Raw genomic sequence first — 17,240 nt, 5'->3', positions numbered from 1 at the left:
TGAAGTACACAACAAAGCCCTCTCAGACTGATAGCAAAGGCAGCATGCAGGCTGAGAGGAAGCCACCCGGGAAGGAAAAGTTTAAAGTAACTGCCATAGTTTTGGCTTGAGGGTTAACAGAAGGTCTGGGAGACAGGGGGTGGGAGGATCTGATTGCCAGTGACTGGTGGTTTCAGAAATCAGGGAGAAGGAAGAATCAGGTCACCAGAACCAGTAAACGACTAGTGTGAGAGAACAAATAGCCCTTCATAAAATTGGGCTTCTGGCTTATTGGAGAGTTTGCTCTAAAAGATGGGAGTCCATTGGGAGTCCAGGCGCCTCCAACTGCTCAAGTGAGAACATCCAAACACCAGTGACAGCTTCCAAGTAAGTATAGTGCAGTGAAGGGATGCACATAGATTTGGGGCTGGGGAAGAAAGTACCTGAAACATTTTTAAGGGGGCCCTGGGATTCAGTGAAGGGAGAAAAAGGTTCTCTCTGCAGTGTCTTGTGGGGTGTTGCGTATGCTTTAAGTTTGCATTCACAGAATGAAGCAGATCAGTTTCATTCCAGACCAGAATGAGGATATGTCTGAGGGCAGCCTGTCTGTGGAATCCCTGTTTCTTGCTGACCAATCCAACAGCCCAGCAGAGGAAAAGATGAGAGCAGATAGCTCTGACACAGACCTAGAGATTGAAGGTGAGCATTTGCTGGCCACACTTCCAACTAAACCCTTTCCTTCACAGTCAGTGCAGCACCTTTTAACAAGAAGTGGAGTCCCCGAGCAGGGGACCAAGGACACTGCCCTATTAGGAATCCCAGCACCCTTCCCATTTTCCAGCAGTATGGGTAGGAAAAGGATGGACTTCTCACCAAGGGCTCTGTCTCTAGATCATGATGGTGGAGCCCCTCTTATATTTAGTATCATTCTCTAGCTAGTGGGTTTAGCCCTGTAGCTAGTAAATGGCTTGTTAATCAAACTCTGCTCATTTTTATATATGGCAAAGGTGTCTGGAGCCTAGGATCGGCACTTCGTTAATGTACTATAAATTGAAAGGAGAAAGAAAGAAAATTAAAACCCAGAAGAATCTAAGAAAAGAAGATGTTTGGGAGAGTCCTCAAATATAACTGGCAAAACTAGAGTGGAGTTTGTGCTGAGGTTAAACCATTGCATAAATATAGCAATACGGAGAATACAACCTCTAAATACTAGGTTTGATGAAGAAAGTCCAAATGACAGGTTTTTACGGAAATGCAGCCATCAGCTGTCCTGGTCTGTTCTACTGCAGCTGTGTCAGCAACTTCCAGTGGCCAAGATGATGAGAACACACAGTTTCTTTCTGCCATTTGTAAGCCAATGTGCTGCGGGTTGACCAGTGTCCTCTGGCACCATCTGCCATAGGCTTCACTTAAAATAAATAAAATAAGGCTTCCTTGCCTCATGTCAGAAGTGCTTGTTTAGACCTGGAATGATTTAGTCACATTCCAGGTTTCTGGAGTTAGACATTAGAAACCAAAGCATGTTTCTGACAGTCAAACATAGAAGGAGTGGGTTCAGGATAAGTTGTCCCAGAAACAGATGTCCTTAAGAGCAGAGATCTTATTCTTATCCTGTGGAATTCCATTTGCCGTCAGCTTAGCTCAACAAGGCAAAATTAGACATAGGCCAGCCACAAAAAACCCAGCCCCTGAATCTAGCGTGCCCTGTTGACTGAAAGGTTGAATTTGATTAATGAATCTGACAACATGTGGAGTGAGGGTCTCATGAGCACAAAAAGCACAAGTGGCTTCTTGGCTCCCTGCAAGCCTGGCGACTCTTGGGCTGTCCCAGTCTACCCCATCATCACAGTTGAGGGGGAGAGAACTTCTCACGTGATCCTAATCTCTCCTTCCATCAAATTGCAAGGCCAACCCTGGGCAAAAGGGAGAAATGCACAGAGATTCTTACTAGCTTGACTCTTCTGGGGGGTTGCTAGGCTCATGCCTTCTAGCCCTTCCTCATGAGGTAACCTATGGACCCCAGCAAGGAATCAACCAGTTCCCTCTGCAGGTGAAGAAATAGCTGCAGTGAGGGGGGGAGAGAGACGGGACACTGAGTACACTGCTCACAAACCCCCTTTGTTTCTATAGATACCGAGAGGTCCTTTGCAACCATGAAGGGTGCAGAGCTATATCTAGAAGCTTGCAAACTGGTGGGGGTGGTGCCTGTCTCTTACTTCCTTCGGAACATGGAGGAGCCTTACATGAACCTGAACCATCATGGTCTAGGACCCCAAGGTGCCAAAGCCATTGCCATCGCACTGGTGGTGAGTACCTGATCAAGGATGGAAGTAGTGGTGTCAACTCAAAGCCCAGAGGCATACTGGGCCTCTCAAAATTTTGGAGGCTATTATTTAGTGTGTGTGGGGAGGGGTGGGTAAATCTACATTATCCTTGTAGGAGCCCTGAGAAACCCCAGCATTTCTAACCCTCTACACAGAACATAAGAACCACCATACTGGATCAGACCAATGGTCTAATAGATTGGTGAGGCATGATTTCCCTTTACAAAAGCCATGTTGACTCTTCCCCAACAAATCATGTTCATCTGTATGTCTGATCATTCTGTTCTTTACTATAGTTTCAACCAGTTTTCCTGGTACAGAAGTTAGGCTTATTGGCCTGGAATTGCCAGGATCGCCTCTGGAGCCTTTTTTTAAAAATTAGTGTGCCATTAACTATCCTCCAGTCATCTGACAAAATCCAATTTAAATGATAGGTTACATAGCACAGTTAGTAGTTCAGCAGTTTCATATTTGAGTTCCTTCAGAACTCTTTGGTGAATACCATCTGGCCCTGGTGTCTTATTAATTTATCAAAGCTGTTGCAGCCACTAACCTTCCAACCAAAAAAAGGAACCTCTTTGCTGACTGTAGAAGGGTCCTACAAGCCCCCACAGGGCCTGATTTTCCAGCACTCCTACCCCTTACAGGCCCAGGGAGTAAGACAGCAAGATTGATCCAACCCTGGTTCTCTGCTAACCACTGGGCAGGCCCAGGGAACCTAAGATTGGGAATTGAACCTGGTTCTCCCATAATAGCAGTGCAGAGCATGAGTCACTTGGAAGCTACACCACTTAACCAAGTCTCTTTCATGTCCCAGCACCCTCAGCCCCAGCTCTGCCCTTTTTCACTGACCACAGTTATGTTAGGCACAGTTCCTGCAGTGCCTTACATGGGAGATATACAGGGACTGCGTAAATTACACCAAGGACATTGCCCATTTCACTAACATTCCAGCAATTCTCTGTCTCTCTCTGTCTTGTTTGGGCTGTTTTAGTCCAACACAACCATCACTCATCTGGAGCTGGAAGATAACTGGATCCTGGCTGAAGGAGTCATGTGTCTGGTACAGATGCTGCGAGAGAACTGCTACATTCAAGAGCTGGTATTCAATTTTCCTCCTAGTTCTAACACACTGGAACATGGCAATATAGGAGACATACAAGCTCCCACCATTAGTCATCTCATCCAGTATCCTTCCTTACTGGGGCAGACCATTGATCTTTCAGTTCTCGTATCCCCACCTTGTGCTGTACCAAATCATATGCTGCATTTTTAATATAAAACAATAGTATCTGCCTCAGATTTTCTGCACAAAATATCTGAGGAAATTTTGAATTTTCTGAGTTTCAAGAAAATCAGTTAATTAGTTTCCAAGTTCTAATTGCCTCCTCACAAAAAAATTCTCATTCTGAATGTCATAATTTTTGTGCCCCTCTAGTTTAAAAAGTATGAGCTGCAGAAAAGCAAAATAGTGAGAGCATGATAGGCTCACTGGTGCTATGGAATTATTTATTTAATTTACAGAAACACACAAAATGATTACCTTCTTTCTCATAAATAAATCCTTCTACAGTATGGTTAGCCAATGGAGAAAATGTTCTGTGTTGGAGACTTTCATGCTCCAACAGGGTATGTGGAAGCCCTTCTGAAGAGACTAAGAGAGGAATACGAAATTACTTTTTATATATGGTCTAAGTAACATTTCCAGTATCCAAAATTGGGGGCATATGGAATGGATTTTGTAAGGTCTTGGGCTTTGTGTTGCGTCAAAGAAGATCTTTGACAAAGTAACTGCTGGTTCTTTGAAGACCAAGACCTCAGTGAAGTTGTTGTCTCCTATTACGAAGGAGCTGAGGTTGCACATACAAGTATCAAAAAAGAAGGAAACCTTTGGTTTTAATTACTGTCTAGGAGTGACCCTGCCTGACTAGTTGCCTCTGTCCTGCTGGTCTTGGATTCTCTTGGCCTTTCTTGCACATTCAGCCACAAACAACAATAAAAGCAGCTCTATTCTGGGGAGGGGGGGTTCCTTTCATATGCTTGATACTTCCCTTTCAGAACATCTCCAATAATCACATTGGCACAGAAGGAGCGGAAGCCATCTCCAGGATGTTCCTGGATAATATTTCTAGTCTCCGGGCTGTTCAGCTCTCAGGTGGGTCCATATATTATAAGAAGGTGGCGGAGTAGGAGATTGATATGATAACATTTTCACTTCTATAGCTCTTCTCATCCTGAAAGCACGTTATAGACTATGGGCCAGATTCTGCTCTCATGTATATGTACTCTGGTGTAAATCCAGTGAAGTCTAGATTTATACTTATATTCATACCAAAATAAGGATCTGGCCCTGTATACATAGAGCACCTCTGAACTACAGCCACCTCTGAGCAATTTCGGTGTGGCCCTCAGCTAGGCAATGTCTGAGTGCTCTGTGAGTCCTAAGACAACATTAGTAAGAAAGTCAAAAGAAGAGAAAGTGTGGAGGTAACCTCTTTCAACCCTATTTGTTCTTCATTATTATGGGATGCCATTCCAGCCAGCCCAGGAAGTTCTCCCAGACACAATGCAATGTCACAAAGGAGACCTTTGGGCTCTGTTAACACATGCTTCTCCTCTGCAGGAAACAACTTTAGGGAGGAAACTGCACAGTACTTTGCCGAGGCACTAGTGGTAAGTAATTTGCCAAGCAGGGAGGAGGTGGAGGGGAGAGTGGGCCTGGCAGGAAGCAGGTTTCTGCACAGAACCATTCACAGTCCTAAGGCTGCAAAACTTTCACGGAGGTCACGGAAGTCACAGATTCCGTGACATTCCAGGACCTCCATGACTTCTGCAGCGGCCGGTGCAGCTGACTCCAGGGCCGCCCAAGCAGCTGGGGCAGCCCTGGCGTCAGCTGCACTGGCCACTGCTCAGGTGGCCCCAGGCAGCTAGTCCCGGGTGCTGCCCTGGAGCAGCTCTCCAGGAGCTGCAGCAGCAGCGCCCTGACCCCCCCCCCCCAACATCAGTGGCAGCAGGGCCCCGGGCAGCGGTGGAGCCCTGGGCCACCCCAACCCCAGCAGCAGCGTTGGCGGAGTCCTGGGCCACTCCACCCCCCGCAGCAGCAGGGCCCCAAGCTGCCCCCCATAGCAACAGCATTGGCAGGACCCCAGGCCATCCCACCCCAGCAGCAGCGGGGCCCTGGACGCCACCCTCACACCCCCGGAGCAGCAGCATCCCCCGGAACATCCCCCGCAGCATCCGCAGGAGCGCCTACCGTCCCTAGCACCTAAGATTTAGTTAGGGGTATTTTTAGTAAAAAGTCATGGACAGGACACAGGCCATGACTTTTTGGTTATTGCCCATGACCTGTCCATGACTTTTACTAAAAATAGCTGTGATAAAATTGTAGCCTTAATTAAGGGCTCTCCCCATTTTAAAGCCCTTACTTACTTGGTTTGATTCCCACCAACTAGTGCCCACATGATTTCCTGACATAAGTCTGGTGAATGCTTGTCACTCGCTTTAGAAAGGAGACAGGCTAGGAGGACACGGAGAAGTGTGTACCAGGTTAATGTGTTCTCAGGACAATTCTTGGGGTCTGGCTAGGAGATGAACCCTCTGGAGTGCGTAACAGGAGTACAGAAGGGGATTTTGGGGATGCAAAGCTTTCAAGAAACATAAGTGGTCTGATTTTAAATCACTTTGAAAGTCAGAAGTAAAAAGAAGTTTAGTGCCTTTCTCAGTTTATTCTCTATCACAAAAACCATTACACAATTTGGCAGCACTGGACATTTCTGCCCAGGATCTGAATTTGTAACACAAAGTGCTATAGGTCAGGATTGGAATGAGGCGCATTGGTAGAGGAGGAATATGGGGACCGAACTGGAATAGCAGGGTGTGCTGCAGAACAGGACTGGGTCCATAAACAGAGTGTGAGAGTGAAGTTTGAACAGCATTTGTTATTACTGTGCCTAGCTGCTTTGACTCCTCTGTTTCATGAGGAAAAAATACAATGTTAAAAGACTGACAAACCTGCTTTGTTCTGGGAATCATAATCCTCTATCTCCGTGGCAGGGCCGGCTCCAGGGTTTTGGCCGCCCCAAGCAGCAAAAAAAAAAAAAAGCGCCGCGATCGTGATCTGCGGTGGCAATTCGTCGGGAGGTCCTACGACCCGAGCTGGAGTGAGGGACCGTCCGCCGAATTACCGCTGAATAGCTGGACGTGCCGCCCCTCTCCGGAGTGGCTGCCTCAAGCACCTTCTTGACAAGCTGGTGCCTGGAGCCGGCCCTGCTCTGTGCTGACAAACTGCTGTGCACTTGAATAGCTGAGAGCCTATATTTCATTCTCTTCTGGGGACTTAGGATGGCAGCTGACTGCAGCTGGATGGAAGATCTGATTCTCTCTGCATCATTTCTATCCATAGGGCAATTACCGAGTGAAGGAGCTGGACCTCAGCCACAATGAGTTCTCTGAGAAGGGAGGAGAGCATCTGGGACAGATGTTGGGTAATTCCAATCATTACTTCCACAGAGCCAGCTGGGCAGTCAGTACAGGCATCCTTTCCCTTAGAGACCTCTGGGGGCCAGCCCTGATGCAGAAGTGAATCCACCACTTTTCTTACATTTTACCACAAGAAGGTTGTGGGGCTTGATGGCTACTGTAAAGGACTGAGAGCTACGGCTTTAACCCTCCTGGCTTGGCCACTGATTCACCCTTAACTCCATATCGCTTTGGGTGACTCTCTCAACTTCCTTGGGGCTGAGACTTCTCAATTTGCCAAAATCCAAATCTCGGGTGCTAATAGTGTCACAGGGAAAGACCTTTATAAATCTCTCTCTTTCTCTTAGTATTTCTGCCTGTCTATCACAGTGACCCCTTGGCAGCAAATGTATGCTTTTTAACCACACAGTGCTCCCTTAAACTATACTGAAATCCTTTCTTTGGTCCAAATAACACTTTCATTTTCCTGATTCAGTGTTTCCACCATCATGGATTTACTATTAAGATCAGCCTGGGTATTTAGAAGACCGATAAATTCAATCCTGTGATGAGTGAGAAGGGACTGTGTTTGTGCCTCATTTAATCCAGTGGGAAAATGGGGTCTAAAGATAAACAGGGGCCTTCACAGAGCAAGCAGAAGCTGTGTCTGAGCCCAGCTCTCCCATGGAAATAAATGTCCTTCCTTCCAGCTCCACTGAGGCACAAAATGAAAAGATGAAAAACCATTTGTAATAGATTTTTTTTAAGTTGGACAAACCTGCCAGCTGTTGGGATCCAAACTGCTGTCCATGGAGAATCATCATAAAATCAGATAGGAACTTGTTGGCAGCCAGCCTCTTGCCCCAATCAGAGGTCATTTCCCAACACTGTAGCAGGACTCCTCTCTCACTAATGGATTCACACACAGCACTAATGGATTCACACACATCCTACCCTGAGTAAAATTGCCACCATGTGCCATGCTTTGCAGCTGGACTGGCACAGGCACACATACAGCTGTGTATATCTGACACAAAGGGTTGAATTTCTATTTGCTTGCTAATCAGCTGCAGGCAGAGTGCGTCTTGCTTTTTTGTGTGTGTAGGAGGGAGAATCCCACCCATCTGTTACAGAAAGTGAGCGTCCACTAGTATTAACCATCTCCCTTCCCTCACCCGTCCAGTGTAATATGTTTTTTGCATAAGCCAGAGAAACTGTTTTCTTCTGCCTCCTCGAGCTGAAAATTACACCTCCAGCTCGAAGTGGAGACGTACCTTGCATCACCAACATATTCTCTGCTCTTCAGATTCTCTGGTGAGCACGGAGGCTCTGGCTAGAGTTAAAACAGAGGCAGGTTTCACCTGCTGCAAGTCAGTTCATGTTGTTGATGGATTTGTAGCAACCCTTTTTTCTTGGTCTCTTAGCAATTGTTTGGTGGAGGAATCCAGGCTCTGGAACTTAAGCTGCTCTTCAGTGGCATCTCTGCTTTTCTGATCAGGTTGATAGCCCTCAGAACGTTGCTGGGCCTGTCCTGCTCCAAAAAGCATCTGGAGCATAGGCTATTTCATGCTCTCCCCTTGTACAGAGCACCGTTGGGCCTCACAGGACCAGCTACCAACTCAGAGAGCTCCACTGCACACTGTCACAGCTCAGGGCAACTGCACCTGTATTTCCCCTCAGTGGTCCAACCAGGGCACCCTCTCCCAGGCCTCCAGCTCCCCAACTGTTGTCTTTCCTGTATCTCACTTCGTTCTGACCGAGCTACTACCAGGTAGAAACAGGCTGCCCAAGCACACACGTTTACTTTCTCTTCAGAGATGGTTAACGGTGTGACTGCCCACAGCTATAAGTTACCATACAGTTCTTTCTGAGCAAACCTATTTGATTCTTAAGGTCAAAGCATTACAGAGAAAACATTAAAAACAATAGAGGAACCTACATGCATGCCAATCATTTTATCAGAGATCACCCCAACCCTTACATGGCCTCTGGCAGGAGCAATCCTTCAATCTCCACCAGGGTTTTTTTTGTGATTTCAAATTCATCACAGCTTCAGCTCAGAACAAGCACACTCATAACATGTTTAGTCCACCCTTTATACAGTTCAGGGGTCTTTGATCGAGAATTTCCAGGAGCAGGTAATTAGTAGACAATGGGTTTTCCTCTCTGGACAGGGCTCAAAAGGATGGATTCCAAGTAGGTCATTTGCATTCCCCTTAATCCCTGGTACTTCCTAGGAAATCCACTCTACATGTATTATTCCAAAAGGCCCTTTGAAGTTTCTAATCCCTTCCATAGAGGGCATTAGTCAGTCTCCTTAGAGAAGTTACAGATAATTCCCCACTAACACATACACAACTGCATATTTAATACAATGGACCACAAAGGCATTGAATCTAATTTAATAAGGTTTAACTTAAATGAATAAAGTTCATTCATGACATTGCAGGAAATTGTCCGTCTGTCACACACACCTTACAAGAGGAGTATTTGGTGCTCAGGCCACTATCAGATTCCCACTGGAGGAAGGGGCAGTGGTCCCTGGTATCACTATCATGTATCAGTGATGGGGGTGTTATTAGTGGGGATGGCAGCAGTAGTGTCGAGTGTGGAATCAATACGGAGGGTAGCAACAGCAGGTTGTTTCTCTAATATAGGATGTGTTATTATTCCTTTAAGATCCCTAATAGTGTCTGTAGCCTGTTTCTGCAGTCTGTGTCTAGTGTCTTGGGAGGTGGAGAAATGGAGCGTCTTTGTATGAATATATTTGCATGTATTTGTACATGTATCTGTATGCAGCTCTGTGTGTAGTAACTGCAAGTGTATGTGGGTGTGGTTGAGTGAGAGAGAGACTGTGTGAATCTGTCTGTGAGCGTGCTTACCACGTGTGTCTAGCTATATTATTTCTCTATATGTGTTCATTTGTAGCATGTATTGTATGGTGTGTGCCTGGGATTACCTCATGTCTCACCACTCCTTCAATAACATGAATCTCTAGTCCCTTTTAAAATGCATTTCTGTTCATTCTCCTTCTTCAGCTAACATCTCTTTTCCTCTTCCTCAGCCAACAATGAAGCACTGGAGTTTCTGAACCTGAGCTGGAACCACTTGCGGATGAAGGGGGCTGTGGCACTGGGTGCTGGTCTCAGAGTAAGCCTCCCTCCTGAACAGTGATATGACTGACCCTGATTGTTAGCTGAGCTTGGAAAGTTGGCATGTCCTGGCATGTACGGATCTGCCCTTGTTCTGCTAATGGTTCTTTCATATCATCACTAGCCATTCAACTTCCTGTGTTTGCCAATAACCTATGCCCCTCTAATTTTACAGAGGGGTCAACTTTAGGCAACACTCAAAACCAAGCAACAGAGAAACAACAGATACTCCCATCCATACCCTCCTCTGACAAAGGGGTCTTCTATGACACAAACTCCCAGTGACCCCTCATCTAGGCTTCTCGCCTGTCAAGCTTTAGTTTACTTTAGATTAATCTGATTCAGAGATCCCTCATTGGGCAGAGGCACAGATTCCCCTCCCTACCCACTCTCTCAAACATCACACATCCCTGAGCCAAAGTCTGTCTGATGATGACGTAATGGCAATGGCAAACATGATTCATGAAAAGGGAAATAAAAACAACCCAGGATTCTACAGACCAGTTAGTTTAACTTATGTGCAAGGGAAGATAATGGAGCAAGTAATTAAGGAAATCATCTGCAAACATGTGGAAGGTGGTAAGGTGATAGGGAATAGCCAGCATGGATTTGTAAAGAACAAATCATGTCAAACCAATCTGATAGCTTTCTTTGATAGGATAACGAATCTTGTGGATAAGGGAGAAGCGGTGGATGTGGTATACATAGACTTTAGTAAGGCATTCAATATGGTCTTGCATTATATTCTTATCAATAAACTAGGCAAATACCACTTAGATGGGGCTACTATAAGGGGGGTGCATAACTGGCTGGATAACGGTACTCAGAGAGTAGTTATTAATGGTTCCCAATCCTGCTGGAAAGGTATAACAAGTGGGCTTCCGCAGGGGTCTGTTTTGGGACCGGCTCTGTTCAATATCTTCATCAATGACTTAGATATTGGCATAGAAAGTACAGTTATTAAGTTTGCGGATGATACTAAATTGGGAGGGATTGCAACTGCTTTGGAGGATAAGGTCATAATTCAAAATGATCTGGACAAATTGGAGAAATAGTTTGAGGCAAACAGGATGAAGTTTAACAAAGACAAATGCAAAGTGCTCCACTTAGGAAGGAACAATCAGTTTCACACATACAGAATGGGAAGAAACTGTCTAGGAAGGAGTACGGCAGAAAGGGATCTAGGGGTTATAGTGGACCACAAGCTAAATATGAGTCAACAGTGTGATGCTGTTGCAAAAAAAGCAAACATGATTCTGGGATGCATTAACAGGTGTGTTGTGAGCAAGACACGAGAAGTCATTCTTCCGCTCTACTCTGCGCTGGTTAGGCCTCAACTGGAGTATTGTGTCCAGTTCTGGGCACCGCATTTCAAGAAAGATGTGGAGAAATTGGAGAGGGTCCAGAGAAGAGCAACAAGAATGATTAAAGGTCTTGAGAACATGACCTATGAAGGAAAGCTGAAAGAATTGGGTTTGTTTAGTTTGGAAAAGAAAAGACTGAGAGGGGACATGATAGCAGTTTTCAGGTATCTAAAAGGGTGTCATAAGGAGGAGGGAGAAAACTTGTTCACCTTAGCCTCGAAGGATAGAACAAGAAGCAATGGGCTTAAACTGCAGCAAGGGAGGTTTAGGTTGGACATTAGGAAAAAGTTCCTAACTGTCAGGGTGGTTAAACACTAGAATAAATTGCCTAGGGAGGTTGTGGAATCTCCATCTCTGGAGATATTTAAGAGTAGGTTAGATAAATATCTATCGGGGATGGTCTAGACAGTATTTGATCCTGCCATGAGGGCAGGAGACTGGACTTGATGACCTCTCGAGGTCCCTTCTAGTCCTAGAATCTATGAATCTATTCAGGCACAGCACCTCCCTCTCCAATGTACTGCTTCATGGGTGCTGCTTGGCCTTTTTATAATCACCTATTTTCAGAGTAGCATGTAAAGGGCACCTCTGAGAGAAAGCCTTTAGTGGGGAGTCTCCGCTGGTAATAATAGGGCAGTGCTGAGAGGAAGCTCACATCACTGAAGTCTGGGCAGGATTTGGTAGCTCACACAAATGTAGTCCTAGAGGGCACTGACCGTCAGTGCTGGGAGGAAGTTCACACCAGTGGGCTGTGGGCTGGCCCTGGTTAGCTCACACAGGTGCAGTTCCACTCAGCACTGCTGGGAAGAATTTTGCATCACTGTGCTCAGGGCTGGCACTGGTAGGTCACATCTGTGAGGAAACTCACACTGCTGGAGCCCCAGCTGGCATTTGCTAGGTTCTGCTGTGAGGCCACTGACATAAGTGGAATTCTATCTGGCAAAGACAACAGTGAAGAAGCAGGCAGAGCTCTTAAGTCCCCAGTTGGTTCACTGCCTCAGTCATGAAAGGGGGCTTCACAGGAGGAATAGATTGATGCATCAGCTGGATTTGCAATGGCTGTGATGCCAGTGGTGATTTCTCTTCTCTTTCTGGAGGTCAATGGAACGCTGAAGATACTTGACCTCTCATGGAATGGCTTTGGGAATGAAGGGGCTCTGGCCCTTGGAGAAGCTCTCAAACTTAACAACATTCTGGTCCAACTGGACATCAGCAGCAACCATATCAACAATGAAGGGGCTGGGAAGCTGGCCAAGGGGCTAGAGGTCAATGGAAATCTCAAAATCCTGAAGGTAAAGACAAAGCCTGAATTGGGCTATGAGTAAGGGAAGAGGGTGTAAAACCCTGAGCCAGGGTGTGAGGAAAACTCTGATATGAGCTGCCTAAGCTGAAATGGAAAGCAATTGGTTTTGTGCTAAGCAAGAGACAGGCAAAGGAGGAGAAGAAGGAGGTGACCAGAATCTATTCCTGTAGTTGGCTTTGCAGAGTTTAATGGGAAGGTGACAAGATGGACAGATAATGAAGATAAACTTGTTGAAAGGGCACAGTTGGGCCATGACCCTCCTAAAGTCTAAACTGAGGGGGAAAGAGATACACCCACACTTATTATCAGGAAGTGAAATTCTCCTCCTAATTTTTTTCCATTTGTCTTCCACCACAGCTGTCTCATAATCCCCTAACTGTAGAGGGTGCCATTGCGCTTGTCACATCCATCAGGAAGAATCCAAAATCCAAGATGGAAGAGATCAACATCTCAGTAAGATGGTGTTAGGGTTGGTAGAGTCCCAAAATATATACATTAGAACCTTTTGGAGCCACCTGAATTCTAGTGCTAAACTCTTTCAGAACTCTTTGAGGTCTGTCTTTTGGGTTACCTGTATCAGTTCAGCTCCAGCCACTAATGACAAAACGTTACTATTTAACAGCTCTTCAATGGCATGAGTGGAAGTTGTGAGGTCTCAATCTAGTTCCTGGTAGATTGTTATCCATATCACCATCACAGTTAGCAGTAATTGGCCATCTTGACTGCAATCTCAGAAAAGAGGACAAAGCATGAGTTCGCCTTGGAGGCTAAACTCCTTCTCATGCTACAATATGACCTTCCAGGGCAGTATAGTAGAGCAGTGGTTCTCAAACTAGGGCCGCCGCTTGTTCAGGGAAAGCCCCTGGCGGTTTGTTTACCTGAGGCGCCCGTAGGTTCATTCGATCACAGCTCCCAGTGGCCGCGGTTCGCTGCTCCAGGTCAATGGGGGCTGCGGGAAGCGGCGGCCAGTACATCCCTCGGCCCGCGCTGCTTCCCGATCATAAATGTTTCCTTATCACTTGAAGAACTAAGACTTTAGAATGTCTATAAGAGAAATCATTTTCAATAAGAATTTTTTCTAGAATCCATTGCATGGGATTGAAACCAAGAGGTTCTTTTCTTTGCAGAGGAAAGGGGTGAAAAGGGCCATTTTTCTGATTTCTTAGTTTATCTCTGGATAACACATCCTAAACATTAATCCTCCTTACATTCTTTTACACAGTCTACCACTTACAAATTGCAAGTAAAGACTCAGATCAAATATTCTATACAAAACATGAATCACAATAACTAATACTAAAACATATGATAAAAGAAAATAGTATGAAATACTAAAGCAAAATAGAAGGTATCAAGATGAATTTCAGAGTCTTGGTAACTTCACTTGGGGTAATAAACATGGTATTATTTTCCTTGAGCTTTGGAAGCCTGTCACACTGACAGAAAGCAGAGGCCTCCAGGAATCTCCTTACCTAGCTTGATGTTTTATATAATCAAATAAGCAACTAATAAGCATTTGAGCACTCATATTCTCCAAGCATCATGTGTATGAACATCATTTTAAGTGTCTCTTAAAAATTTCAGTAAAGGCAAAGACAAGTTTGTAATAACCTAATATAATAAAAATCAATTATAATGATTTCATTAATAACTATTTTTGCATCAATATTGAGGTTTACCCCCTACAGGTGGCTATAAAACCTGAAGATAGAATATTGTATTAGTGCTGTCCTTGCTATAACTGCTCTGGGGATAGTTGACTTAAGTTTGATTTTCAGAAATGCTCAGCCCGCACTACTCCATCAAAATCAATGAGCGCTGCAACTGCTCAGCATCTCTGAAAACCAAACTCTTAGTCTCCAGATACTGCCAATATGTAACCTTTAACCAACACTACATACTTAGAGCCCTGCAAAACTGCGGGTATCCACTTTATATCCATGGACCATTTCTGAGGATAGCAGCATGGATATGGATACAAATTTTGTATCCGCACAGGACTTTGACGGTAAGAGCCGGGCGGGCAGCTGTGAGGAACCATGGCACGGATCCTTCACCTGCCCTGGGCGGGTGCCTGGGGGGCAGGGACACTGGGTGGGGGCTGCTTGGGCCTCTGCTATGGCTCTCCACAGCTGCCCGCCCGGATCTTATCGTGGCTGGGCTGCAGCTCCGAGCCGCCCCTCTCCCTGCCGGAGCCAGGTCGGGGAGAGTCACACTGGCATCTGTGGGGAGTCTGGGTCCCTCCACTTGCCCTGGGCAGAGGGCTGGGACACTGGGTGGGGGTCTGCGTGGGTTTCCCGGCCAGGGCAGGTGGAGGGTCTGCCGCCAGTGTGGCTCTCCCCGGCCCGGCTCCATCCGGGGAGGGAGGGTGGCTCAGAGCTGCAGCCCAGCCACAGTAAGAGCAGGCAGCTGTGGGGAGCCGCAGCAGACCCTCCACCTGCCCCGGGTGGGGGGCCCAAGCAGCCCCTGGGCAGCTCCACAGCATGGAGCCCAGCCGGGGAGTTGTGGGGAGCCGTGGTGGACCCTCCACCTGCTCGCGGTGCGGGTGAGAGGCTGAGAGCAGTCCCTGGCTATGTCCCCGTCCCCCAGGTTCCCCGCCCAGCTGAGGGCAGGTGGAGGGTCCCTGACTCCACGTGGGCTCCCCACAGCTGCCCACATGGCTCTCTCCAACTGGGCTCTGGCGGGGGGGGAGGGAAGGGATGCCTTGGCGCCTCAGCCAGGCCCCCACTGTAGAGCCCTGCAAACCCGCAGATATCTGTGGATGTGGATATCTGCAGATAATTTTTGTGGATAGCGGATCGGATTCGGATACACATTTGTGTATCCGCGCAGGGCTATATACATAATGAAACAGAGTTTTACGAAAAGCACTGAAAATTCTAGGTGTCAAGTGAAACTCAACCCCCTCCCAGATTCCCCTGTCCCTGTAGGGTGGACTGTAAAGAGACATTATTGGAGAAACTAACCCCTTTGACTTTAGATCAGTTTTAATTTTTTTTTTCTGCAGAAAGACAAGCAATAATGAGCAGGTCATATGTTGAGCAAGTGGGGAGGGGACCATCTCCCAGTAATCTTCCGATGACCGACTATTTGAGCCAGGTGGCAGATGTGTTTCAGCTTGACAGACATTTGTCTTGTGTCAAACTGAAGTAAATTTTGTGTATCACAAGTGGTGATAGGTGGTGAGGATAAAGAAAGGGAACATACGCTCAGAGGCTGAAGCACTAAAGAGTCTTGGGCCCCCAGTGGGATCCACTAAAGTGAAGTGTGGGGAGGAAAGAAGGTCTGAGGCATGGGGAGCACAGTTAATATTGAGATAAGATGGGGTTCATTAATATAGACGGTTTCTTGCTTTCATTAAACCCTCAGGCAGGCCGAACAATATGGCTGGGATGTCTGTGCTGAGTGTGGTGTCCTCTTTCCCCTACATTAGAATGTGCTTGTGAATGGAAGCTTCCTCAAGCTGCTGGACGTGGTGTGTCAGGTGCACCCTGAATTAGATGTCATCTATGGTGGGGTTCGAGGCTTCATCTCCAAGAAGCCTGAACAGCGTCCAGACCCCATGATGCTGATTCAGGTGAGCAGTCCAGATTGGCTACATAGTCTCTCCACACAAATAAGCAATGGCCACGTTAACTCCACCCTATACTGAAAACCCACCGACTGCTACGCCTACCTTCATACCTCCAGCTTCCACCCTGGACACACCACACGATCCATCGTCTACAGCCAAGTGCTGAGGTACAACTGCATCTGCTCCAACCCCTCAGACAGAGACCAACACCTACAAGATCTTCACCAAGCATTCTCAAAACTACAATACCCACACAAGGAAATAAAGAAACAAATCAACAGAGCCAGACGTGTACCCAGAAGCCTCCTGCTACAAGACAGGCCCAAAAAAGAAACCAACAGAACTCCACTGGCCATCACCTACAGTCCTCAGCTTAAACCTCTCCAACGCATCATCAGTGATCTACAACCCATCCTGGACAATGATCCCTCACTTTCACAGACCTGGGAAGGCAGGCCAGTCCTCGCCCACAGACAACCCGCCAACCTTAAGCATATTCTCACCAGCAACCACGCACCGCACCATAACAACTCTAACTCAGGACCCAATCCATGCAACAAACCTCGATGCCAACTCTGCCCACATATCTACACCAGCAACACCATCACAGGACCTAACCAGATCAGCTACAACGTCACCGGCTCATTCACCTGCATGTCCACCAATGTTATATACGCCACCATGTGCCAGCAATGCCCCTCTGCTATGCATATTGGCCATACTGGACAGTCACTATGCAAGAGGATAAATGGACACAAGTCAGATATCAGGAATGGCAATATACAAAAACCTGTAGGAGAACACTTCAACCTCCCTGGCCACACAATAGCAGATGTAAAGGTAGCCATCTTACAGCAAAAAAACTTCAGGACCAGACTCCAAAGAGAAACTGCTGAGCTCCAGTTCATTTGCAAATTTGACACCATCAGATCAGGATTAAACAAAGACTCTGAATGGCTATCCAACTACAGAAGCAGTTTCTCCTCCCTTGGTATTCACACCTCAACTTCTAGCAGAGCACCTCACCCTCCCTGATTGAACTAACCTTGTTATCTCCATACTGATTTATACCTGCCTCTGGAAATT

The 17,240-nt window shown here is 46.5% G+C and overlaps 1 protein-coding gene across 1 annotated transcript; it reads left to right on the top strand.

Moving 5' to 3' along the window:
- The first annotated feature begins 494 nt into the window (after window positions 1–494).
- LRRC74A (leucine rich repeat containing 74A) lies at window positions 495–16,263 on the top strand. The gene is made up of 10 exons (XM_034768466.1): window positions 495–678; window positions 2,110–2,285; window positions 3,298–3,405; window positions 4,362–4,458; window positions 4,927–4,976; window positions 6,706–6,787; window positions 9,826–9,911; window positions 12,375–12,569; window positions 12,938–13,033; window positions 16,014–16,263. Exons 1-10 carry the CDS (start codon window positions 528–530, stop codon window positions 16,230–16,232), a joined length of 1,260 nt encoding a protein of 419 aa, XP_034624357.1. The 5' UTR covers window positions 495–527; the 3' UTR covers window positions 16,233–16,263.
- The last annotated feature ends 977 nt before the right edge of the window (window positions 16,264–17,240 follow it).

Source organism: Trachemys scripta, chromosome 4 (assembly GCF_013100865.1).
Source record: "Trachemys scripta elegans isolate TJP31775 chromosome 4, CAS_Tse_1.0, whole genome shotgun sequence".
Classification (NCBI taxonomy): Eukaryota; Metazoa; Chordata; order Testudines; family Emydidae; genus Trachemys; species Trachemys scripta.
Note: the sequence above shows the minus strand (reverse complement) of the source record. Positions and strands in the feature narration are given on the sequence as shown.